This window comes from Vanessa atalanta, chromosome 25 (genome assembly GCF_905147765.1).
Source record: "Vanessa atalanta chromosome 25, ilVanAtal1.2, whole genome shotgun sequence".
In the NCBI taxonomy this organism is placed as follows: domain Eukaryota; kingdom Metazoa; phylum Arthropoda; class Insecta; order Lepidoptera; family Nymphalidae; genus Vanessa; species Vanessa atalanta.
In genome coordinates this window covers 1,437,303-1,464,910 of record NC_061895.1, presented here as the reverse complement: position 1 = coordinate 1,464,910, position 27,608 = coordinate 1,437,303, and the positions used below count along the sequence as shown (strand labels likewise).

General features: G+C 33.2%; 1 protein-coding gene across 3 annotated transcripts in view; it reads left to right on the top strand.

Moving 5' to 3' along the window:
• LOC125073672 (muscle calcium channel subunit alpha-1-like) overlaps nt 1-27,608 on the top strand; it is a 60,802-nt gene that overhangs the window by 14,472 nt on the left and 18,722 nt on the right. For all 3 annotated transcript variants that reach the window (XR_007120058.1, XM_047684614.1, XM_047684613.1), the window contains exons 2-17: nt 18,895-19,103; nt 19,832-19,937; nt 21,104-21,243; nt 22,103-22,209; nt 22,549-22,701; nt 23,152-23,345; nt 23,895-23,998; nt 24,085-24,257; nt 24,402-24,511; nt 24,820-24,935; nt 25,013-25,115; nt 25,385-25,536; nt 25,955-26,165; nt 26,242-26,362; nt 26,946-27,034; nt 27,340-27,440. Coding sequence is in view for 2 of the 3 variants with exons in the window: in XM_047684614.1 (XP_047540570.1) it covers nt 18,901-19,103; nt 19,832-19,937; nt 21,104-21,243; nt 22,103-22,209; nt 22,549-22,701; nt 23,152-23,345; nt 23,895-23,998; nt 24,085-24,257; nt 24,402-24,511; nt 24,820-24,935; nt 25,013-25,115; nt 25,385-25,536; nt 25,955-26,165; nt 26,242-26,362; nt 26,946-27,034; nt 27,340-27,440 (2,183 nt within the window). In the remaining variant the exon portion in view is untranslated. The remainder of the gene's footprint in view (nt 1-18,894; nt 19,104-19,831; nt 19,938-21,103; nt 21,244-22,102; nt 22,210-22,548; nt 22,702-23,151; nt 23,346-23,894; nt 23,999-24,084; nt 24,258-24,401; nt 24,512-24,819; nt 24,936-25,012; nt 25,116-25,384; nt 25,537-25,954; nt 26,166-26,241; nt 26,363-26,945; nt 27,035-27,339; nt 27,441-27,608) is intronic.

Here is a 27,608-nt window from a genome sequence, read left to right as displayed (position 1 = left end):
TTATATACGTCGTTCCCAGATTTTTTTTTCATTAGACATTATAAAACGCTATGTAGCTGCATTTTAAATCTGTAATATCTTCGAAAATATTCATTTAAATTATAAGATGTACAGGGTCATAATCATCTATATTAAATGCACAATGTATTTTAGTTACTGAATTGGATAAGGATAATTGCTGTATCTGTAAATAAGTCATTATTTCTCGTAAAAAGTAAAGGATAAAACATGGTTATTGTGGGCTATCCCTAAGAGAATAGAATATTTCGTATAAACATATTTATAATCGTGTTCAGTAAATAGGAAATCCATCTCCCAACCGGATCCTCATTGGAGCAGCGTTGTCGAATAATAACCTTCCCCCCAAGAGAAAGGACGAATGTTCCCCCTTAATTATTATTTTCAATTTTTACTGGAAGCCTGGTAAGGTTCTTTTTATTTATATAGTGCATTAGATATATACTTTTATAGTAAAAAAATTTGATTTCTTGCCAAATTTTGGCAGATGTTGGACGATGTGTAGCAGTTCCGCTTAATAGGGGTCGTAGCGTATTATATAGTCTATAAAAATCTTCAATAAAGTGACTATTAAACGCACCTGTAGTGGCTTAGATTATCAGGTCACCCATATAAACTTTATAATAGAAATTAATCGAGTTACACGAAGCAAATGTTTGTACGTTTATCTTCCATTCATTGCTAAACCATTTGTCCGCCTTTGATGGACCTTGGTTAGTTATTTTGCGTACATTGTACGCAACAGTAGCAGGTCCAAAAAGAAGAAAGCATTGTACTTTTTTTAATTATGTTGCCCATCAATATAGACCCTTATACCCGTGCGACGCCGGGACGAGTAGTGTCAAATAAAATGTCAATGATTTGATATATCTTTATTAAATATACTCGTGCAGAATAAAGATGTGGTTATTATGTCGTATGCAATATCATATGTCACTCGGAATTCGGTCATATTTTGTATTCTGATTAAGGATTGAGAGATTTCGGTCTTTTGGAGATATATCATGAAAATATTTTAATAGAGTATGCTTTAAATTATTGGGATTTAATAAAATAAGGATTGTACCTTTTTAAATAAACGATAACGGAGTTTTTACTAAATGTATGAAATGTAACTTTGCATAATATAAAGCCTAAAATCTAGACTAGATTACATATTCATTTCTTAAACCATTCATACTTTGAGTGGTGAGAGTTTATACCCCCATGTCACTGCAGATGGCGGACTTCATAGTGTTTTCTTCACCTCTGACGAAGAGTTTAATTATGAACAAATGGACAAATAAAGCACAAGAAAACCCAATCTTTTCCAGGATTGAACTCGCAATATCGACGTGTTCTAGACAAACTCTTCTCTGGTCTACTCGGCTCTTCTTACCACTTACGGCATAAATAAGTACGAAATAATAATAATATCGAATTTTAAAAAAAGTTAACATTATGCCAATAAATGCACATTTTTTAAGAGTAACATTTTTTTTTCTGATCTATCCGAAATGGTTTGCAATTTCAAAAAAAGTTTATGTAAATACAAATAATTTGTACTATAGGTCATTGTATAAAGATACCATGTATCAAAAACCATGTATAAATTTTGCGTCGACGAAGTCGGGGACGGTCATTAGTGACAAAATCTGATAGTGCCATCAGTAAAGTTACGAGCGACATAGCCTCTACATAAAGTAGGTCATCGACCTTTGGAAATGTCAACAGGGAAAAACGTTTGCCTGTCTATAGTTTTTCTTGACAATTCCAATAGTGCACTATTGACCTAATTAATGAGTTTACGATTGTTTTCATTCGTATTCATTCTACTTTTAATATGAACAAATTATAATTAGTAACAATGAGTAACTACCCAGTATTATTCCTTACGGTTATCCCAGATAAAATCTACGTATTATTCTTTAATTAAGTTGACGACAAAATTTTGCCATTATAAAATCAAAAACAAAATGTTCTTTTTCATAAACCGTTGGACATATTATAGTGCACAAGTATGTGCGTAAACACAGGTGCGTTCTCTTTTTCTTCTCTCTCATAATCTGATAGGAAGGCAAATCCAACACGACCAGAAAACATTTAGAGCGCAGAACCAACGGCTTTAAGCTCTTTCCGAGGCAAGAGAGTGGACACCTTTATCTTTTATTCCATAGAGAAAAATGGGCCTGATGTTAAGTGGTCATCGCCGCCCATAGACATTCCAAATCCATCCCTTCCTTCGCCAATGCGTCACCAACCTTTCGAACTAAGATGTTATGTCCCTTGTGCCTGTTTTTACACTAGCTCACTCACCTTTCAAACCAGAACACAACACCAAGTAATGCTAATTGAAGGTAGAATATCTGATGAGTGGGTGGTACTCGATGGGTAGACGGATTTGCACAAAGCCCTACCACCAAGTATCTAACTATAACTTTCTGACTCCGGACTGTTACTTAGAATTTGGACAGTAAATCTAATATTTTCTTATCCGGCCGCTTATATCTAGCCACTGATCCAACTAGGCCGTCGTGAAGTTAGAGGTTATTTATTATATTAGTACAGGAAATTCCAATAAGGAAACAGTTCATAAATCAGGCCCAATCGAAGCAAATGGTAACTTCAAAACGAACCAAAAATAACCACGCCTGTTTTACTATAAGAGGAATGCAATAAATCTATAAATACAGCCCCCGTGACCCCGATTCGTCTGTTTATGACACTCCAATTCCATACCAAATTAGTTTTAACGATCGGCCGTATCATTATAAGACGTTTATTTTAATTTAAGCGTTACGAAGAAGATTGTGTACTTAGGGTATGAAATAACTGTTTTTTTTGTATATTCGTTCTATTTTTTATTTCTATAGAATTCATACAGTCTCAGATTGTAAAACAAAAGGCAGATGGAGCACGCAGAATATAATATTGAAGCAACAAAAGCGAATACACAATCAAAAGCGATATCCCGGTGGGGTGAAGCGACGCGTCTTTTTGTAAATACGTCAAAAGTGTGATATTCGCTTTTGTTACTGCGCTAGAATGTTTCGCGGCAATGGCGTGCCATTGGCTATTGTTTTTATAAGCTGAGATGACAGTTTTTTTTACATAGTGACGTCACTTAGGTCTCAGTCTGAAAAAAAATCTTACTCTTACTTGTGAAATTAAAAATAAATTTTCTAATAAACGTTTTTGAAGTTTTAAGTGTTTTTGTTTATAGCCGTAAAAATTTTACAGTACTTCAGAATAAATATCGTGCATCGGCACACATCGTATATAAATCACCGTAGAATTGTGATCTATCTCGCGAGATTGTAAACTGCCGAATTATTGTGAACGGTGATTTAACTCGAAATAAATCAATAACTTTTTGTTAAATTCAAACGCACACCAAGTCGCAGGCACAGCTAGTTTATAATACATATATTCTTAAGCACTATACGCTTGTAAACAAAAACGGGACGCCTGTACGTGGTACATATTATTTTATTGAAGTGCGTTAAATAGCAATCATGGGATAAAATTTCATCTTATTTTTTATAATGTTAGCATTAGCAGCCTGTAAATTTTCCCACTGCTGGGCTAAAGGCCTCCTCTCCCTTTGAGGAGAAGGTTTGGAGCATACTCCATCACGCTGCTCTAATGCGGGGTTGGCGGAATACACATGTGGCAGAATTTCGTTGAAATTAGACACATGCAGGTTTCCTCACGATGTTTTCCTTCACCGCCGAGCACGAGATGAATTATAAACACAAATTAAGCACATGAAAATTCAGTGGTGCCTGCCTGGGTTTGAACCAGAAATCATCGGTTAAGATGCACGCGTTCTAATACATAATACATATTTATTTTCTTCCAATATTCTATTTCCTACTTTATTTACGTCCGTTTTATTGATAATACTGTTAAAGTGATAATCGTTTTCCATTAACCTAAGAGCTGAAGTTATCGCTAACCGCTTCGAGTTATGGCGCTCACATTTAAACCTTACTAGATACAATACACCATTCATCTATGAATTCTTGTTAAACTTAAAATTTATATTACGTAATTTGTATTTTTTTTATTTCATTGTAATTTTAATAGAAAATTAAAATCTCAAAAGGGCAAAAACGCCATGTCTTATGTATATATATGTCATATATATATATATTGTAATGGGGGGATGTCTGGTGGAGGATACTCTTTGGGAAAAACAACACTAATTGCTCTCACAATACGGTTTATTTCCAATGTATGGGTGGTTACACTTAACAAGTAGGCGAATGCACCTCTAAGTACGAAGCCAGCAAACTATCCCACCAGGTGGAAGTAGCCAGTAGCACTCGTATCTATAAGCGATTATTATTTTAGAAAGCCTTCAAACAATGTCCCAGCAGGTGTGGAAGCACTATCTTGCAGCTATCAAGATCTTTATGACTCGATACAAATATTTAAGCACACCGAGGAGGTCATTATTTGTGAGCGAATCTTGCCAGCGCGATACAGCTTTGGTCGCTTACCGTAAAGCACAGTCTAGTGACGAAAGGATTAACTAAGTACTATGGTTGGATTTGAGATGGCGCTAGTTTCTTTGTTATAATATATATATATATATATATTTCCTAGACCTAAATATTTGACTAATAGTTTCTGTTGATTATAAAAGCACGCTAACAGCGTGCCAACACTCCTAGCGCAGGCCTCGGGTGTTTATACCGCTACAGCCCCATGTGTATCTCTGGTTTTAATAGTAATCGAGACATTATTATTTGAGAAAAGGCTATCAGTAGATCCTAAAGCTGAGAGCTCAGTGGGATGATTAACGCTCGTAAGTCATTTATAATATGTTGAATATTAATTTAGATTCCAATTTTAAATTATCTTGGTACATTAGTAATGAAACTTAAGGTCAATGTATCAGACATTATAAAAGTACACTAATATTGTGTCAACAAGCCAACATTAACACTGCTGGCGCAGGCCTCCTGTTCTGTTGAGGTAAACGCTTGGCTTGTGGCAGAAGTCATCAAACACGTGTATACTCTATTCCAACCATAAAAGGTTCTCCTTTTATGGTTGGAATAGAGTATACACACGCCAAATAAATAACATTGACAGTAAATTGACGCGTTATCATTGGTCGAGAGCAATGTTAATCTATGATATTCAATATGCATTTGCGAAAAAATTGGTGCTTTTTACGTCGACGAAACTGTTATCGGAATATTGGAAGTAAAATTAAAGTGGAAATAAGTAGTTAAGTGTAATAGTGTTGTATTATAAATAAAGATATATTAATCATAAACTCTTAGTGTTGCACAACATAGCTGAGTTATTAGCAAATCGCATGAAATACGTAAATCTAAGGTTAATTTAAATCTTTTCCTATTTTAATTGGAATAGGCTATAATCTTCCACATGACCCTCGCACGTGATGATTTATAGATACTAATTAAGCACGTGAAAATTTTATCTGCTGTTAAAATTCCTTTGTTAAGACACTGACATTTCAGCTCCTGTCTGATATGAGCCTTAAGGTTATAATTCGTTTTATCGGGAATCGATGTTAACACTGACATTTCAGCTCCTGTCTGATATGAGCCTTAAGGTTATAATTCGTTCTATCGGAAATCGATGTTAACACTGACATTTCAGCTCCTGTCTGATATGAGCCTTAAGGTTATAATTCGTTCTATCGGGAATCGATGTTAACACTGACATTTCAGCTCCTGTCTGATATGGGCCTTGAGGTAATTATAATTCGTTCTATCGGGAATCGAAGGTTGAAATCTTTAACCTTCAAATGTCAGTGACCGCTATCGACAAATATTGCCTATGTAAGTGACATGGATGGAATGCTGAAATTTGTAAGATAGATAAAATGATACAAGGCCAGTAAGAAAATAATGAGGAGAAAAAGTTTTTATATAAATTAAAACTAAATAAATAAATATATATATACATAAAATGATATCTGCCCAATAGTTTATTATCAGAAGAAAAGTCACTCAGCTTGTGAACTCGCGGGAATCGAAACGACTTTCAATGCTCATTGCTGAATTTCAGTGACCGTTTAAAGGGTATCCTACGAACAATAGGGTAAGCTATAATAAATAACAATACAATATAAATATTACAAACAAAATAACGGTATAATTCATGTTTTATGTAAAAAAACACAAGCAGTGGTAGATAAAATGTTGCACCGTCCAAATGACAACTTATTAGTTTGGAAGGAATTAAAGAAATTCAACTTAATAAAATAATAGTACAATTATTATTGATACATTTTATAAGTTAAATAGGTACTTGTTTATTTTTCTAGCAGCACACGCCTATAACTTATATGGCTGTATCTCAGCTGTAAACTTGTGATATTGCACAAGGGACACAATTGTATCACTCCAGAAGTTTTTAGGGTGCATTTTCATTTTAAGGTTTGGGCTTAATTTCCAAAGAACAAGACACACTTTTTATTATTTAATTTAAGTAGGCAGACTGGCTAACAGGCCATCCGATGGTAACCACAGAGCATAGACTGTACTGTAAGAAATATCAAACATTCTTCATATCACAACGTGCCACCTTATGTCTTGCCTGTAATTCTATATTTTATTTTTATATTTTCTTTGGAACTTTCAAGAAAAGATTGTACTCATTCCTTAAAGGCCGGCAACGCACCTGCAAGCCCTCCAGTGTTGCAGATGTCCATGGTCGGTGGTAATCACTTTCCATCAGGTCAGCCTCCTGCTCGTTTGCCCCTATAACATGAAAAAAAAACCTGAATTAAGACCCTTCAGATTGGAACGCAATAATACTAGGTATTGCTTTTTGGCGACAGAAATTCTGATTTGTGGGTGGCATATATCCTAGAATACAGTCGCACAGTCATTCAGTTCCTTTTTCTTTGAATTTAGATGATTGTGTAGTAATAAAAATTTGAGAATATGACCGTTAGTTCAATAGTACTAGTGCAATACTGGAGACATGCGATACGATTAACCGGGTAAATTAATATCTCGGGAATGGGTTCATTCATATTAATTTGTTTTTGATTGTATTGACAACTTGAAATCCTTGTTTTAGTTTCACTCGTTTAAATACTCAAATCATATAAACATAAAATTGAAGAAAATTTTATTTGAAAATGTTTATTTAAGGATTGATTTTTGAGCTTATTTCAAAACGATTTTCAAACATTTTCAGTACATTTTTGTCATTTTTTTTCATCACCAGGTGATAGAGAGAGATTATGAGTCGAAATCACATGACTCTTAGTATTTGTTTGGATTTAATCGTGGAATCTTTGGTTCAGATCCAAGCGTTATCCGCTTTTCCATCCTGGCCTTAATTTATGACATGATGACCTTCTGACTGATTTTGTCCAGCAGCGATTCTCGATGGAGACTAGCCAACTGCACAAGTGTGTGTGCAAGCACAAGTACATATTTCTTTTTAAGTTTATTTTTATAGGTGGACGGGCAAATGGGTCACCTGATGGTAAGTGGCTCACAGACTTTGGCACTGTAAGAAATATAAACCATTCCTTACATTGCCAATGCACCACACACCTTTGGAGTTAAGCAAGTAAAAAAATAGCCCAAAGTTTGAAAGTAGTCAATGTTGAAAACTTTCATACTCCGGGCTATTCGGGAAATTTTGACTGAATAATTTATAAACTATTAAATATTTCTTTATTTTTGTTTATTAGAACTCAATAATTTACGAATGGTTTGGTTCCATTTAAATTTGAAGAAAAAATCCCCATCATATGAGGGTGAAAAAATACGAGATGAAGTTTCTTATGGGCTCCAATTTTATTTATAGTTAATTTTGTCGCAGAGTACTACTGGCATATTTTTGTTAAAATTTCATTTAGTATTGGTTCAAATCGAGACTCAACCCTAACCATACACCAAAGAGAAGTACCCAGCAGTATCAAAAATCAAAAATATAACGCTCTCCTGAAATTAACATAGGAAAGAATTCGACCTCCGTGGTCGAGTAGTGTGTACACCGGTTTTCATGGGTACGCCTACTCCGAGGTCCCGGGTTCGATTCCCGGCCGAGTCGATGTAGAAAAAGTTCATTAGCTTTCTATGTTGTCTTGGGTCTGGGTGTTTGTGGTACCGTCGTTACTTCTGATTTTCCATAACACAAGTGCTTTAGCTACTTACATTGGGATCAGAGTAATGTATGTGATGTTGTCCAATATTTATTATTTATGAAAGAATTGAAACTGTGCAAAAAGTTATTAATAAATAAAGTAATGTGTTGAGTTATTATTTTAATATCAATAAAAGATACCGCCTGGAAATGCGTCTTCATATTGGTATTCCAAACATAGTCGCTTATAGCAGGTCAATGTCCGAATGGGTGTATCATATCAGTTATTATACCGCTACACCGCCATGTGTATCGCTGGTTTCAATGGTAATCAAGACAGTTTTATTTGATAAAAGGCTATCAGTAGATCCTAAAGCTGACAGCTCAGTAACGCTTCTAAGTAATTTAAAGTAAGCTGAAGCAAAAAAGATCTAAATATTCGTGTCTCATGTCAAATTCGAAAAACTCCACTCTACTCCACTGGTGACTGGGGGGGCTGGTTCGGTTTAGGCCTAGAGGATCGGAATTGCGTTTCAAGGGGGTAATGCTGCTAGCATTCATGACACCATTCCACGTGTTTAAGATTTATACAGTTTCAACTATTTTTAATTCATATTTGTATATATTTAAGCACTTAAAGTTATCAATTCTTATGTTAATAAAAGTTTGTGGATTCAATTGATATGTTTGATATTAATTTAGGTTCCAATTTTCTTGGTATATTAGTAATGAAATTTAAGGTCAGTGCGTCAGGTATTATAAAAGTACACTAACAGCGTGTTAACACGCCAATAACAACACTGCTGGCGCAGGCCTAATGTTCTGTTGAGGTAAAGGCTTGGCTTGTGGCAGATGTCATCAAACACGTGTATACTCTATTCCAAACATATAAGGAGAAACGCCAAATAAATAACATTTGACATCAAATTGACGCGACATCGTTGGTCGAGAGGCTTAATTCAATAATATTAATTTAGATTCCAATTTTAAATTCTCTCGGTACATTATTAATAAAAGTTAAGGCTGTTTCTGTGAAGTTGAACATTCTTAAAATAATAATTAATGGTTTCTCATATTTTTTTCAAACGTAGAAACCTTGGTCTCAATATTTGCTCCAATCACTCCCAAAGGTTCTCAGTAATCTTCTTAGTTTCAAGAAATCAAAAGACAGAACGCTTCCTCTAAATGAACAGCCTGTAGTATGCCACGGCTGAGATGACCACGACTGAGGTTTGGTAATTTCACCAAGCTTTTCCAATGCGGAATTGTGGATACACGTGTGATAGAATTTCATTGAAATGTAGGTTATTTTCCTTCACCACCGAGCTCGAGATGAATTGTGCTCGGTGCTTTCCTAGGTTTGAACCCGCGATAATCGGTTAAGATGCACTGATTTACTCTAATCACTGGTCCATCTCATCTCTACTATTATGCTTTCTACATAGATAATTTAATATAATACGTGTCACTGAACTAAAGGAAAGCTCAATAATACAGAACGATCTTAATTAAACATTTGAATCAATGCAAGTAGCTTTGAGCTTTCTATAGCTGAAGTGTTTACACTTCATATCTTCAGTGGCCGGCATATATAAAAGCTCATAGATATAAAGACATATTAGATACACTATTGATACATAAATGTAGAGTTGTTCCCAACCAAATCAATTGTGGCTATATTTGTGCCAAGAGGGCACAGATTATTTCGCCAATGTCACGTGCAATGGAGAAAACACGGCGGAGATTGAACGGTACGGTCGAGGAATTTAATTTTGAAAGCGTTATGGGTGTAGACTCTTTGTAAAACCATAACCTAAAACAACACAATAATAAATAATTAGATAAATATACGCATATAAGTATTATAATAATATCATATAAATAAAAAAATATGAAATAAATCACAAAGTATTCCACTAGTCGGGAAAGTTTGCAATGACATTTAAATTAGGTTAGTTCAGTTGGATTACTTTAGAAGACTTAGTTTGTAAACTTTATATAGGTTCATTTTAAATAAAAAACGAGCGTAAATAGTCTTATGAATGCCTTATTCGTTTTGTAATAGCTCTGTCATATAAAACGATTCTTGACAATACAACACTATTTCCAATAAGAACTTCCCCTTCATTAAAAACGCCGTTTATTTCGGGACTAGCCCATATAGCGTTAGTAAGACAATGTTTTCTTTAAAATCTAGTATTAGTACAATTACACAATTTAACAACAAAACAATAACATCTTTACTTTACAATTCATTACAATAATAAATATTTACAAATTTTTAAATAATAATATTTTTAAATAAAAAAAAATATATAAAATTTTACATTTTTGCGAGTGCATAGTAAATATCATACATGGCTGGCTTCGTACAAGCCCGTCTGGGTAGGTACAACCCGGTCATTATATATTCTACCGTCAAACAGTAAAACTTAGCATGTTTGTGTTTTAATTTTAAGAGTATGTGAGCCAGTGTAACTAGGCGAATGTCTTGGACATCTTAGTTCCCAAGGCTAGTAGCGCATCGGCGATGTAAGGAACAGTTATTAGTTCGTACTATGACAATATCTATGGGCGGTGGTGACCACTTACCATCACGTCGCCCATTTGCATGGCCGTCTACTTATACTATAAAGAACGTGTTTTGTTGTAGTCTTAACAACTACGTAAGATTGAAAATATTGTTGTAAACATTATGTTTAATAAGTATTTTTAACTTTTTTTTGAGTTTTTTTTTTTGAAAATTTTCATTTCCGAATTCACGGGCCAGCATTGCAGTACTTTTCAGAGTGAGACTATAATTTAATAAATTTTCAAATTTATTTATTGACGTGTCATTCGAAACACAATTAAGATTAATTATTTATTAAGAATAACCAATCCCGTCTTAAACATAACGCGCGTCTGAAAGCAGTTTTCGGGTGATTTTCCACAAAATACATCATCGTTTTCAACTGTTACCCTTAACTGTCCTAATTAATAGTTAATAGCTTTGAAAAGGGGCATTTTATGGCGTCCCTCTATTAAGTGCTGACAGCAAACACCATAAAGAGATTAACTCTATTGGTACGTGTATTTAATTATTACACAGTGAATGCTTGAGACGCACGTCTTTGCCTGTATTCTTTGTCTTATTAAAAAAAAAAACAGTTTCTTCAAATATCTAAATTAATAAAAATATCATTGAGCATTCTTGCTAATATTATAAATACGAAAGTATGTTTGATTATTATTTGTTTATTTGTTATGTTTCACGTACTAACTACTCAATCGATCACTATGGATTTTTTCATAAATGTAGTGTACACAGATCTGTAATAACATAATTAGTATTATATTTATATTTCATATGAATATACATTATCTGTGTATTTATGTATCGGTCATCTCGAGTGACACACATCGCGGAAAGCGCGGGAAAAAAATATAGAAAATGGCGCGCGGTGAAGACGGTGTGTGTGCACAGCGAGCTGATATTAAAATATAATATCTATTTAATGTAACTTGTAAATCGACCTTACATGTGAACATTACAATAAACATTGTTAAACGTACAGAAGACATAGTTTTACAAACTCTCCCAATCAAATGCGGGTAGAAGTTGCATTTGAATAACAAACCTGATTTATTACACATAGTAAAAATAATACAGTGAGATAAATTTTACAGACGTATATAAAAAGGCATTATTGCCCTCATAGACGACCTTCAGGTGAGGACTTAAAGTTAAATCAATGAGGTATACAAGTGTCTACATAAATTCTTAAACCTTTGAATTTTTATAACTTTTCTCAAGTAGTAAATAGTCTAAGCATTAAATTGGATGTATATTACTAATGGATGAATGGATATTACTAAGCCCAGATAACTTTTGATTCTAATAACGGTTTTAATTAATTAAAAACACTGATACGCTGTAAACATCCCACTGTTGATTTCCTGTTAAACGGGAAAAGGAAACGTGGAACCAATTACAAAACGCTGCTCGATTACGTGTTGATAGACATTAATGTACTGATTTTTTCCACACTGTCAATACACACTTAGCTTTCTTTTGATATTTTCGCTTAAAATAAACCTCAAAACGATTTTTTGACACAAATTATTTATATATTTTCAAGTGACTACTTAATTTAAATCAACTTATTACAGGATTAATGATAATTTAAGGCTAATGAATACTTATTAACAAGACCCATTTAAAAAAAATTCTCATGTCAAAGAAACGTTGATAAATAAGGCATATAACTCAATACAGAATATACTAATGATAAAAGCGTGGATTTAGTGTTTGTAGATTTTTGAATGGTGGAAATGAGTAAATACTGAGTTTTTTGTCGGTTTTTCTCTTAAGAATTAATTCCGAATCGATGGTAGAAAATTGATTTCAACTCTGCAAGGTGATGATTAAAAAGTGCTTTTATGAGCCTACTTAAATAAGGAATATTTGAACTTTTGATTTTCATTTATTTGACCATCAGCAAAAGATTAATACAATGTATTACACGCATCCAATTAAGAAATCAAAAATCAAAATATACTTTATTCAAGTAGGCTATTACAAGCACTTTTGAATCGTCATTTAACAAACTATATTAAGTGAAGCTACCATCGGTTCGGAATGTAGATTCTACCGAGAAGAACAGGCAAAAACCTAAGTAGTTACTCTTTTTCAACTGTTATAAATACAGTCATGTTAGTTAAAGAACTAAGTGGTATCAAAGTAATAGGTATTAAGTTACGTTGTAGTTCTTACAACTAACTAAATAAAGGATATAATATATCAAAATAAGTTACAGAATTAATAATTTACTTACAAACGTTGACGAACGCTTCATTTCACCTTTGAATTAAAATCAACATCGATTCGATACACAGATTATAGTGGGAAAAACAAAATCAAATGACCGATGGCATAAAAAAATAAGACCTACAGTCCTTATCATTGTTTTTTTAAGGTAATTTAATTTATTGTGTTAACGTTTAACTATTTTTTTTTATAATAAAATAAAACAGAACACACATCATACAGTATAATTATTTTTACAAATTACATTTAAACATTAATGCATTTTAAGTTAATACATTAACCTTTATAATGTTACCATAAAATTACTTTCGCCATCAAAGCTCCAAGCGAACTAATCTATTCACACAGTGCTTTTAAAAGCTTTAACCCTTCTACAATTTATTTGTCTACCCTTGCTGATTTTCTCACATTATAAATACATATAGTCAAATCATGAACATATTTATGTACAATATATATTATTTATTTTTAAATAGCTTAGAATAAATATAAAGTGATAACTTTTTGATTCGCAATTCAAACCGCAACCGTTTCAAAACCAATCGCTTCTAATGTTATAGATATATTAAAAAGGTAAAAAAAAAATGTAGCTATATTAAAGACGTTAAAAAGTATTCATTTTTATTAAGAAACAATAAAATATCAGTAACCACGATAGGCTTTTAAACCTGACGCATTTTCATCCCCCGTTGGGTGAGCTACTTAAACAGCAGGACGCCGTGTGATATACTAGCCTAACTTAACATAACTATAAAACAAAAAGAGCCGAGATGGCCCAGTGGTTAGAACGCGTTCATCTTAACCGATGACTTCGGGTTCAAACCCAGGCAGGCACCACTGAATTTTCATGTGCTTAATTTGTGTTTATAATTCATCTCGTGCTCGGCGGTGAAGGAAAACATCGCGAGGAAAACTGCATGTGTCTAATTTCAACGAAATTGTGCCACATGTGTATTCCGCCAACCCGCATTGGAGCAGCATGGTGGATTATGCTCCAAACCTTCTCCTCAAAGGGAGAAGAGGACTTGATCCCAGCAGTGGGACATTTACGGGCTGCTAATGCTAAAAAAAAGTATTGTATACTAAATATTTAAAGTCGGTAACAGTATCATCAGTTTTCAATTGTTAGTTTCTTATCAAATTTTTCTTATGATATTGGTAGGTGGACGAGCAAATGAGCCACTTGATGGTACTTACCATCGCCCCTGGGACAATGGCGCTGTATCAAATATTAACCATTCCTTACATCATCAATGCACCACCAACCTTGGTAACTAAGATGTTATGTTCCCTGTGGCTCATTTACCCTTCAAACCGGATCACAACAATAAACATTACTGTTTGATGGTAGAATACCTTATGAGTTGCAAGGCCTTTACCTACCCAGACGGGTTTGCACAAAGCCCACCAAATTATTCTAAATTTCCAGGCAATCTCATCTGGTTTTTTGTACTTGTCAGAGCCTAGCAAGGCATATAATAATCACCTGGACTATTAACTACCCACAAAAATTTACCCTATAGATGGCAAATAAACGTATTGAGTATTTAACATTGAATTGTTTTGGCCCCCGCTTACTTAAGGCAAGCAGGGCCGAACTCTGCCCTCAGTTACGATTAAGTTAAGGTTTATTTTTGTAACATATCATAACCACTACAAGTTAGTACTGTTGATCCCAAAGTTCAACCACATCAAAGAAAGACGCTCCACGACAGACAGTGTGTTAATACAGTTGTAGTAATCATTTCAATGTAAAGAGTTTCACAAAACACACGTCACGAATTATAAAAATCCTTGCCGTTTATATGTAGAGTTAGAAAACTCAGCATTCGTTGTAAATAAGTCTTTGGATAATCGTACAAATCGGATTGTTGCGAATATCCCAGGATGATTGCGAAGGTCCGGATAATTGGAATCTCAGGGAGGTTTTCACAGTCGTCCGAGCTATTTTTAGAATCATTCGCAATGATTTGATTCGTCCACATTCCTACGACGTTTATATTGGTACCAATTTTCCAAGCGTTTGATTGGATGTTAGTCCTACAGCGCTGTTTAGTGGCGATTTATAAAAAATATAAAAAAGTCGCCATAAAATAAAAATAATGATCCTAATTTACACGTATTTCTTATGTCGTTAATAGAAATATAATTCAAAATTAATTACGAACTCAAACATCATTAACTTTTTTTATAAACTCTGTAAATAAATTTAATAATTAATTTTGTTATTGCATGAATTTTTTTTTATTTGTTTTTTATTTATCATTTAAGTTATTACTGTCCTAACAATCTGCTGTGTAACTAATTATGTTTTACTTATTTGGAAGACCTGATTGGTTTGTGATTTTGTTTTTATTTGATCTCAATAGTGTGTTTTATAAAAAATAATTTGTTATAATAAATCAATAAGCTTTTACGGTGATCAGCCAGACAAACAGATATGCCATGTTTCTATTTTTGTATATAATAAAGAATATCCTATGCAGATATTCAGATAGTTTCGTATAAATACGTACAATACTATTTTTGTTATTTAAATTAATTTAACTTTTAATTTATGTCTGCCTTTAATTAAAAAAAAAAAAAACTAGCTTTTATATGTGTGTAATGTGCATGAAAAATATACTTCTATTTAAGTGTGTGTGGAACACATCTTCTGGACAAGATTTTTTTTTTTTTATAATACTTAAGTAAAGATTTTTTTATAAAGTCGCTGCTTACAAGGAAATAATTCAAATTTCGAACAACAAAGTAATCACTTTTATCTTCTTTAATACATCCATCGTGTCCATTGAAATAGTTCGTATGTAAATATTATTGTTAACGAAACACACCTACACACATATTACAAAGGTTCATTGCGCTACACACACATACAAAGTCATCGATCACTTTGTAAGATTTCACGTGTCATTCAAAATATACTACGATATCTACGTTTAAGATTTAACCGACTGCAAAGTCCAGAGAAGAGTATGTGTTTGATGTCCTGTGTCAATGTAGATTCTAAATACAGTAGTTACTGTTTTCCTCCAGGTAAATTACATATTAGCGGTTGATTAAATATGATTGAATTCATATATAAATATATATGTCGGAGGAGCAGGATGCCGAACAGTTGAGTTCGGGGATTGATCCGACATTTGGAAGACAATGTGGGCGTGCAATGGAATTCACAAAAAAAAAAAACGTATTAAATATCATATAATCACTGTATTAATTGATTCAATAATCGTACACCGCAATAATATCAAAGGATTACAATAATTCATCTCGATTAAGAGCAAATGGGTTTGCAAGCAACCATCGCATTCGAATCGCCTGTCAAAACATAACGACTCGCGTTGCAATGACACTTACAATTCTACAGCAGAAAACATTTTTTGGTTTAGGCTACTTATCTGCGGTTCCCACGATAAATGTTGATCAAAAATAACCCCTAAATTTTTAATATTTGTACTAAACGGTATGTCGACACCGTTCAGGCGAATAATTGGTAAATCACTAAGAGAAATGCGCGATATTAATTTAGAACTCCCAATGATTAAAACTTGTCTTTTTGTAGGGATCGCAAATCCAAAAGATTTTGACCATTTAGCAATTTTATCTAAATTGTCATTCACTGAATAAGTAGTTACGGCTTAATCCGAAATTTTACTTAATAAGTAGATTTGAAGATCATTTGCATACAAGAGGTAAAGAGATGTAATATGAGAGGGTCTATCCCCTCTCATTAATAAATATTGAAAACAAGAGAGGGCACACGCCACCCTGCGGCTCGCCAGCAGTTATAAGAGACCTGTTAGAGAAAGAACAGTGAACTTCAACACGCTGCCGATGCCCACACATGTTAAAAATGAAAACAGTCAATAATTACTAGTGAAGATATGTTAAAAGAACCGAGGACAGCAATCAAAGTCCACGGTGTTGAAGGCATTACCTAAATCTCCATTCCTAGCCTAATATCATCAGAAACCTTGATCAAAGCAGTAGTCGTTCGTCAGATTTGTAAAGGATTCAGAAGAATATTTCTAAATAAATAATAAAGGAAAGGAAATATTAAGTACTTTCGAAAGAAAGGGAATGATAGAAATGGGACGATAATCAGAAAAAAAAGAAGAATTTGGTTTTTTTGGAAATTGTATAATTTGAGCGTCTTTCCAAAGATGTGCTTTGCATCACACCAGATGGCGTTGCTCATTATTTTGATATAATTACAACTGTATGTTTTAGTTAGACCTACGAAAAAATCGGTAAAATTCATATAAAATGGCAAGTTTCGATCACAGGTATTAATAACACAAAAAGTATAAAACAAACTGCAAGACGTCGGAACAACATAAATTATTCAAATACATCATCACTGAAATGGAAGAAAATCTTAAGCGCCAAAATGATACTTAAAGGAAGTGAGGATTAAAGGTGTTATTTTAAATCTCATTTTCCATTAGTACCATTTTGGCGCTTCAGCGTCTTTTCCTTTCAACTGCCGATATAAATATCGTTTATATCTGAATTCATAATAAGAATCTTTATCGTTTCGGAGATCGTAAACTTACAAATCTTATTATTTCTGAAACATTTACGCGCTGGTGTATTATTTAACGACATGTTTATGTCACTTACGTTTAAACGTGAAGGTTTTTCTATTATTATATATATCAAGGAATTTATACAAGACCGTAGTACTAGGGCTTCGTGCATTTAATTGTAGTACTCAGACAGGGTTACCACGAATCACTAATTATTATATTAAAACATTAAGGCATCGTAGGAACTTCTATCTGAGCTCATGTTTATTGTCAAAGGTATAGCATTGGATGGATTTTTAGTCTGATGGTCTCTCAACTAAAAGCAAAATCACAGCCTGTAGATGTCTCACTACTTGGCTAAGGCTTTCTCCCCCTTTGAGAAAGTTTCGAGCATAAGCCACCACGTGGCAACTTTGCGGATTGGTGGATAATTCTATAATCTACCTTATTTCATCCGACATATATGTGATAAGTATTATTATTTTAAAATTTGTAAAGTGAAGATGTAATTGTTTTGTTGTTAATTTTTGTAATTATAATAATACTAGATTTTTAAGAAAACATTGTCTACTAACATTATATCGGCTAGTCCCGAAATAAAAGTTCATTATTATTATTATATAGTTTCCTTAGGATGAGGATTACTTTGTGGTAATAGTGCAAACCCGGCTGAGTAGGTACCATCCACTATTCTACTGTCAAGCAACAATATTTAGTATTGTTGTATTCCAGTTTGGAGGGTAGGTGAGCCAGTGTAACTAAGGGCACAAGGGACATAACATCTCAGCTCCTAAGTTTGGCGGTGCATAGCCATAAAAGTAATAAATTAGGCACAACACTAGTGATGCTCAGCCGAGTTTCGAATACAATTTTTTTTTTTAATATCCATGTATTCTGTCTACTGAACCATTTTAACTCAGCTAAAACATTATAAATCATGATCTCGTGGAACGATAGCAAGAATAGCAGCATTTAATTAATGCATTAGAAATTAATGTAGGAATTGGCTCATCAATTGCCAGAAATCTCAATCTAATTAGATAATACAGTGAAATTATCGACATATTGCATTATATATATGCAAGACTACACGTTATACCTAAAAGTTTTTTTTAAATTATCGTGAAGAAATATGTTTTGGGCAATATTTGATAAAGTTGATTTTAAAACCGGTAAATGGATGGGATTTTTGGATAACATGAATCATTTACAGTACAGTACAGTCTGTCGGATCAGCTTATAAACTAGCTAACTGTCTCGGTTTCATGCGGATATTCTTGTTTTTTGGCAAGGATATTTGAAATTCTCGGCTTTTCCTTGATGAAAATCTCATTTAAATCTGTCGCCTAATTCAGACGGCAGGCAGTTTGTTTTATATTATTCCTATGTAGAGATTTTAAAAGGATTTTGTATTATAAGTCTACACTACACTACATTCCTATTTCACGAGTTTATTTTTTTTAGGTAAAAATGGCAGATCAAACACAAACAGCGGGGGCAACGACACCTGAAACCGAAGCGCCAGATACAGGACAACCAGCTGCACAACCACAGCCCCGTAAGCAAGCGAGGCCAAGAGGGAAGCCTCAGCCTGAGAAACCAAAGCGGAGTTTATTGTGTCTGGGCCTGAAAAACCCTTTACGAAAGCTGTGTTACGATATTGTAGAATGGAAGTATCCTTTTAAAATTTAATGTATTTAGCTAATAATGTCGTAACTATGAATAGTTGTGTTGTTACCATTTTAATAGATCTGGATCTATGGGCAAACCGGGTATGCAAGGTGTCAATATAAAATGGTACATTTTAAATATACTATATTTTTAAAAGGTAAACATAATAAAACTTAACCTTTTTTTATTACGGATGTACATTTTGGTTAATTTATGAAACATTTCACTTTAGTCTTTTGATAAATGCTTGTCTTAACTACCTTAAAGTAAAATAAATAAGAAAAGTAAATTTATAAAAAAAAAAACAATAAAAAAGTTGAATATTAACTTTTCTTATATGTGTTATATATAATCAATAAAAGAATTAATAATATTTTAAATTAACATGGTTAGTTTTATTACTAACAGTATTTAAAACGGGATATTTACCATGTTTTTTATTTTTATTTGTTGGAGCTCGATATTTCGACATTATCTACGAATGTCTTGTTCACGAGACTGGCGTTTGCGGGTAGATGTTGACGGTATTAGAAGTATTCAATGTATGTTATTGTTAATTTATTATATTAGTAATTCTATCACAGACAGATCGTGATACCTATTCATTTGAATAAAGAATCCTGGGAAAGCATACTGATTTTTTTTAATTAAACTCCACGAGTGAAAAATTATTTAAATTTTATGTATCAAAGTTGTATGTTAAAATTTTTTTCCTATATTATACTATCAGACCCTTCGAGTATATGATATTGACGACGATCTTCGCAAACTGTATCGCACTAGCCGTCTTCACCCCCTATCCCTCGGGGGACACAAACAATACTAATCAAATATTGGTAAGAAATCTCTTGTATCGAAGTAACACAATTCCCTTGTACCCTAAGTGGTACCAAGTAAGACTATTTAAATAAGAAATGAATACTGTTATCATATTACGAGTCTTTCAAGATATACTTCTTTTGGTACGTTATGAAAAAATATGAGATTCTTTTATAATGCACGCACTCAAGGTGACGTGATAACACTCGATTAAGTTTCTCGCTAAGCCGCCAATTAAGTGTCAAGTCTCTCGAAGTAGACAACTTCACGCCAAATCTTATTTTACAATGTTTATTATTTTATTGTAATTTGGATGCGGTTAATAAGTATTTTTAATGAGGCTGAAAAAGTCACTCCTTAATGGTAAGTATATTATATGTCTAACAGTAAATTATCAACTCCTTATTTCCCATATATATATGGAAAAGAAGGCGTTCCAAAAAGGATTTAATCCGATAAATACATATATGTTCATTATATACAAAATGTCTCCCTGCACCGACGGATACCTTAGAATTTAGACAGGCTTTCGATAACTGACTTCGTTTACATCATTTTTAACAGAATCAGAAGTTCAATCATTTTATAAAAAAAAAAACAAAATAATTCCACGTGTGCTTCAACACGATATTAAAAAATATCCTAATTATTTTTTATTATCGTATTGAAGCAATCAGATGTTTACTGTGAACTTTTCCTGTCTAATATTTATGCATATAAAATTTCTGTACTGTGTGTCTGTTACTTCTCCTAAATTTTCGATGAAATTTTTATTTGTACTTCTTTTGGTCGGTGGAAAGCTTAGATTAGAACCGTTAGGTGGCTCTGGGATCGAAAAGTTAACAAAAATCCTATTTCATCAAAGTCTAGACAAGCAGCTAGCTAAAGCTAAGCTCATAATATCAACGATATAAAAAGCATATTAGCTTCATTAAAGGAAACTCTAAGTTAAGACATACCAATAAGAAATAAAGGCGGTATGGGCCAGTGATCAGGACACGAAGTTCTTAACCGAAGATCACCGGTTCAAATATAGCATCCTTCGTGTTTTTATAATACATTTTGTGTTCCATTTTGAAAGAAATTATCACGAGGAACCCCGCGTTTCCATTTGTGGAAGCAGCGGGAACTGTTCCAATAAGAAGGCGTTTAATTGAAGATTGGTAATTTATTTCTATTTTAGGAAAAAGTTGAATGGATCTTCATGGCTATATTTACGGGGGAGTGTGTTATGAAGATCATCGCTTACGGGTTCCTGTTTCATCCCGGCGCTTATTTGAGAAACACATGGAACAGTCTCGATTTTACAATCGTTACAATTGGGTGAGTGTACATGTTTATATTTTTCAATCTGAGCACAAATTAAAAATATATAAAGTTAGATCTTTTTGAATATTCAGAATATTTATCTTATTCAAAACAGGTATACAACCCCACGTACACAGAATAATTCTCAAATTTTTGTCACAATCGAATCAATGGCTTAGAAACTTTTAGAGGAAAAACGAACATTAATTAATTTTTACTTATATATATTTGTTTTATTGCTAAAAAGATTCATTCTCTTTCTTTGAATGGGTCAATTGGATTAAGGGAAAGATTGAGAGCGCGGTATGTCCCACTTAAACGGGCTATAAAAACTATTTATAATGTTTTTTATAACAATATTCATTTTTAAACTAAACTCGCTTTTGTGTCTCTTTTCTTTCTTCCTCGCTTTCTGCCTTTCGTGTTTGGTACACATTCAGTTTAGCTTCATTAGAGTGGTTCCTCTTCGCAGCTTCTATAGTATCCTGATCTTGCGTTAAAAATGTCGATCCGCCATCCGCACCGTGGCTGACTTTCTTACTCATTTCTATCCGACTCGAAGGATCATGTAGAACATTAATACTATCTTCAATTTTTTATGGGATTTATTTATTTAAATTTGCTGTTAAGGTATTTCATAATACAAAATTGAATAGCCTACTAACGCCATCTATTATTTATCTAGTCCATTGTATTTTCGGTATTATTCGGCAAGCGAATGAAGGACTGGGCCCACCACTCGTTCAATTAGACCCTGATCCAATGGGTCAAAACTCATTGATAGAGTTATAGGTAGGGTAGCTATAAGCTACCGTTGAGGAAAGGCCCGGGCAAAGAGATTTTTTTAAATAATATAACCCGTTCGTCTTTACAGAATAGCAAGTCAAATTCTTCAATATATATCAAAAGATCTCTTCGATGTGAAAGCTTTAAGAGCGTTCAGAGTTCTTCGACCTCTGCGATTGGTTTCCGGAGTACCAAGTTTGTATAATTTAAAATTTCTGATACTAACCTAATTATCAAGAAGAGAATGACACAAGTAAAATATATGTAAATCTCTCGGTAAAAGAACAAAATTCTACTCCTCTGGAAGAATGTTTGCGGTTAAACAATGACTGTTAGTGAATACAATCGTAGTAAAATTTAACCATATGCAGGTTTCCTCACGATGTTCTTCTACGAACACGAACATGAAACTCGTCATCGTTATTTAAAATTGACATCAACACATGATTTGACCATACAGGTGATTGCTCAGAAAGGCATTACCAATTAATAATTAGTGTCTTAAAAACTTATTTACGTTTGAATTGGTTTCAGGTCTTCAAATCGTATTGAACTCTATCCTCAAAGCTATGGTGCCTTTGTTCCATATTGCATTCCTTGTGTTATTTGTTATCATTATTTACGCCATCATTGGGTTGGAGCTTTTCTCTGGCGTCCTTCACGATACTTGTTTTTTTAAGGGTACCAGTAAGTATTTTAATGTATTTTTTAATTATAACCCAACTTAGACCCTTAAATGGAGCATATTTCAGAAATTTTACAAATAGTTATGTTAGCCTGTACTTCGTGATGTATTTTGTGTACTTCGTGCGCTTTTTTAACTGCAGTTAATTCATAAATGCTTACGTTATCTTGCATATTTTATTAGATCAGTCAGTTGTTTGCAGATTGGGAATTTTTATTAAGCGCTGTTACCGAAATTTAGTCAAAATCTAATAAAATTATCATAGTCAACTGTTATTTTATTGTTTTCTTTCTCTTTTACTCGTTCTTTGTCGCTTCTAACATTTTGACGAAATGCTTAATTTACAAATCTCCCGCGGAGGCGCTCTAAGGAAGCAGACTAGAGAAATAATGCTTTGTATTGTTTTATTTTATTAAAAGTAAAATATACTATCGAAATGTCGATTTATTTAGATATAACGGTCGACAACCCAACTGCTTGCTCACGTTATGAAGATATCGGCTATCAGTGTCCGGATGATCAGATTTGCCAGGGTTACTGGGAAGGCCCGAACTCGGGGATTACAAACTTCGACAACATTGGTTACTCCATGCTGACTGTGTTCCAATGTATCACCTTAGAGGGTTGGACAGACATTATGTATGCTGTAAGTATTTTCTTTACTATTTATATTTCTTTACGAACAAATAGGTCTTCGTTGAAATTACTGTTTATAATAATTGTAATATCAATAAAATTATCTAGATAAGGAACTGCTATATTTGGAGTAAGAGAAATATTGACATTAATACCTCTATCTAAATTTTATTTGTTCAAATGTATATACAAAATTTTGATTTTTATTTGCAATAGATAGCATTTTTGAGAGAGTTACATACAGAGAGTTACAGAACTTACTATACAACCTCACTTTACGACTCACGTGCACAGACTGGTGAAATCGCAAGGATTATTAACCGTAGTTAGATATTTCTGAACAAATAGTACAACTTGGTGGATCGGTTGTCAGATGTTAGGTATAAAAAAGTATGTCCTTTCTTGATGCTCAAGTTTGTTTCATACAAAATTTCATCCAATTAGGTTCAGTCGTTTGGCTGTGAAAGAGCAACTGACACAGACAGAGTAATTTTCGCATTTATAATATCAGTACATATTAGTTGGGCTACATATTATAATTGTTTGTTTTCAATTTTAGATAGCAAATGTAAAAGGCAACACTTGGGTCTGGATATATTTTGTGTCCTTGGTTATTTTTGGTAATTTCTTCGTTATGAACCTCATTCTCGGTGTGTTATCTGGGTAAGTAAATATCACAATACTTATCTATATAATAATTATCTTCAAGTTAAAGATATTGTTCTAGAGTACAAATTTAAATATTTCAGAGAATTTTCCAAAGAAAGAGAAAAGGCCAAAAATCGAGGTGACTTCCAGAAATCGAGGGAAAGACAACAGTTTGAAGAAGATTTAAAAGGTTATCTCAATTGGATAACTGTGGCTGAAGAGTTAGATCTAGAAAATGATCAAGGAAAGAAGGAAGATGATCATGATTCCCAAGGTAAAAAGACTTTTAGTATCGGTTTCTTATTGTCAAATTTACTCTTCTCTTTAGAGAAACCAAAATTCTAAGTAGTCGAAAAGCGACCACGTACCGTTGATGAAAAAATATTCTTTTTCTAAATATGGTTCAATAACATTTTAGGTAATAAAAAGGAACGCAGAAGTAACGACGGTTCCCAAAGCAATATTAATGCAAACGGTGATGCTATTCAAAGCACAACTTGTAAAGTATATTACAGAAGATTTGACAAAGTAAGTAATATACTGTTTCAAAAGCGTAGCGTTTTTTATATTCTTACTATCAAACCTTAAATATAAACAAAGAATCATAAATGTATCTGTCTATGCTCAGCGTAGTGATTAATGATTAACAATATCACATAAACCAACTTAAGGGGATTTGGCTGTTATGATTCGTTTGATTAAATATAAAAATACCTATTATCGACACATATTCTAAATTTAAAATAGACTTTTTTGTAAGCAATGTTCAAAGCAAGCAATATAATAAAATTGAAAAAGGAATTCAATCATGATTGCTTTTCAATATATTTTTTCAGGTAAACCGTCGCATGCGCAGAGCCTGTAGGAAAGCTGTCAAATCCCAAACATTTTATTGGGCCATTATCGTATTGGTTTTTCTGAACACTTTAGTTCTAGCAACAGAACATCACCGGTAAGTTTGAATGTGGACAATGGGATGTTTATATCAGATTTTTACATGAACTATAATTACAACGTGTATATTTACAGGCAACCCATTTGGCTTGACTACTTTCAGAACTATGCAAATTATCTTTTCGTTGTCTTATTCACACTAGAAATGCTAGTCAAGATGTACGCATTAGGCTTTCAAGTAAGTTGAAATCGTATAAATTTATTTTCATATTTGCTCAATGCAGGAAAATATACAATGTAAAGTAAAAAGCAACAGCAAGGGAATGTAGAAAGAATCTTTTTTTGATATCAGTGACAGAATTTTATTCAACGCTTGCACATTTCCTTACGACGTTTTTCTGGGAAAACTTAGCAGTGTTTGTTACATTGAGTAAATATAAAAAAATAATAATCAAATTCCAAGCCTCAAATGTCTATTAATAATGTGGTTATTATTTTGTTCGTCAGGGTTACTTCGTGTCTCTTTTCAATCGGTTCGATTGCTTTGTCATGGTATGTTCGATCGTGGAGCTGGCGCTAACCGCTCAGGGTGCCATCCCACAACTCGGCATATCTGTGTTGCGATGTGTTCGTCTTTTGCGAGTGTTCAAGGTCACCAAGTGAGTATTGTCAGCAATTAATAGCGTTGCTATTATTATTAATCAAACATCGGACTTATTACTTACTTGAGCTATTCTAACAGTAACTTCACTTTTATCTTACCAGTTCATGTAGAATTCATGAAGGTATTCTGTAAAAACAAACTCGAAACTCATCGCAGAATACGTGAAATATCAGCATGTGATTTGCGACAATGACTATAATAATTATAAAAGTTATAGGATACACGTATCAAAATGGCGTATCACTGTAAGGTCTGAATCAGTTATCAACATTTTACAAGACAGCTACAAAATATATAAATATAATTTATAAAGTACTATAGATTTTTGGTTTGATGATTACTGAAAGAAAAAGTTATAATATTTTAAGAAATATCGTACAAATATTTATAAATATTTTTGTTATTTTTATCAGATATTGGCGCTCTCTCTCTAACCTAGTGGGGTCTCTTCTCAACTCCATACAGTCCATCTTCTCACTTCTGCTATTGCTGTTTCTTTTCATCATGATTTTCGCACTCCTGGGAATGCAAGTTTTTGGAGGACGCTTTGATTATGCCCCCGAGGCTGAAAAGGAGAGGCATAACTTTGATTCCTTCTGGCAGGCTGTTCTGACTATGTTTCAAGTAAGTATTCATGATAGTTGTAAATTACTTGTTCACTCCAATCTCTGCTGTTTATTTTATTTTATTTTTTATCCAGATTCTAACCGGTGAGGATTGGAACGTCGTGATGTATCACGGAATTAATGCGTATGGTGGTGTTGGTACTCCTGGAATGCTTGCGTCTTTGTACTTCATCGTTATATTCATATGTGGTAACTGTATCCTTTGGAAGAAATTGAAAAGTCGTTGAGTTTTCAAAAAATAAACGACTTATTTTCTTATGTATAGTTAATTAATTTGGAATTAAATAAAACAATAAATATATATGTTTAGAACATCATGATAAACTTATGGTGGACATTGGTATCGTGTAAAGTATCTATGTGATATATTTACGGATGTCCTTTGAGTCTTGTACATTGGCAAAAGAACTCTCAAACTTTTAAGCAGTGATATGGAACATTTTTTGTTTATTTAATTTTAGAATAAATTCAGAGTCAATTCCCTAATAATTGTGTCTACTTACTGTCAAACCACTCCTTATTTATCTATTCACTCACGAAGGCGCACCGATTCGTTAAATAACAAATATGATATAATTTGTGTGTTTTTTGCCGTCTTCTCTTTTAGTCAGTTTCCCTACAATTAGATATCATATATGTACGTGCGCCACTTACACAGGCTAATGCATGCCATAATAACGTAACATGTCGGTTATCTTTATGTGTGAAAAGGTCTATAGATCTCGTCATTAATCTATGAGATTTTTTTCTTAGATTATTCCTTAATTTATACATTCAGACATTTTACTGAACGTGTTCTTGGCTATCGCTGTAGATAACTTAGGTGATGCTGAGGACATGGACGAAGAAATTGTAAAAGAAAAAGAGGTAACGGCTTTTATGTATTCAATTTTCGAAATGTGTACTTAGAGGTAGATCTTTATGTCCAAACTTAGGTAGGTACTTCTCCCTTATCAGACGTTCTACCGCCAAACAGCAATACTTAGTATTTTTGTATACAGTATAGTATAGCGTAATATATGCCATATCAGAAATGTTTAGTATCTGTTACAGTACTAATATTTATGGACTGATATAACGACCATCCAGATCCATCCACTACATTTTTCCTGTCTGTTTACTTATGTATACTATTGTATAAACAGTTTTTAACTAGTGATATATATTTCCAGGAAACTGAAAATCCTGAAGCTGGTAATCCTCAACTTGAGGAAGAAAGAGGAGAAACTGACGACGAATATGTTAATGATGAAGAAGGATATTCCAGCGAGGGGTATATACTAGTCATACTATATCTGTAGTTTAGTGGTACTACCAGTCTACTCTAAAAATAAAATCAAATAAATTTATCCGTAATTGGATAATTTTTAATTACAATTGACATTTTTGTTTGGAGATTAAATTTGATTTTAAAATGTCTTATCTCATTAGCTTTTCTATT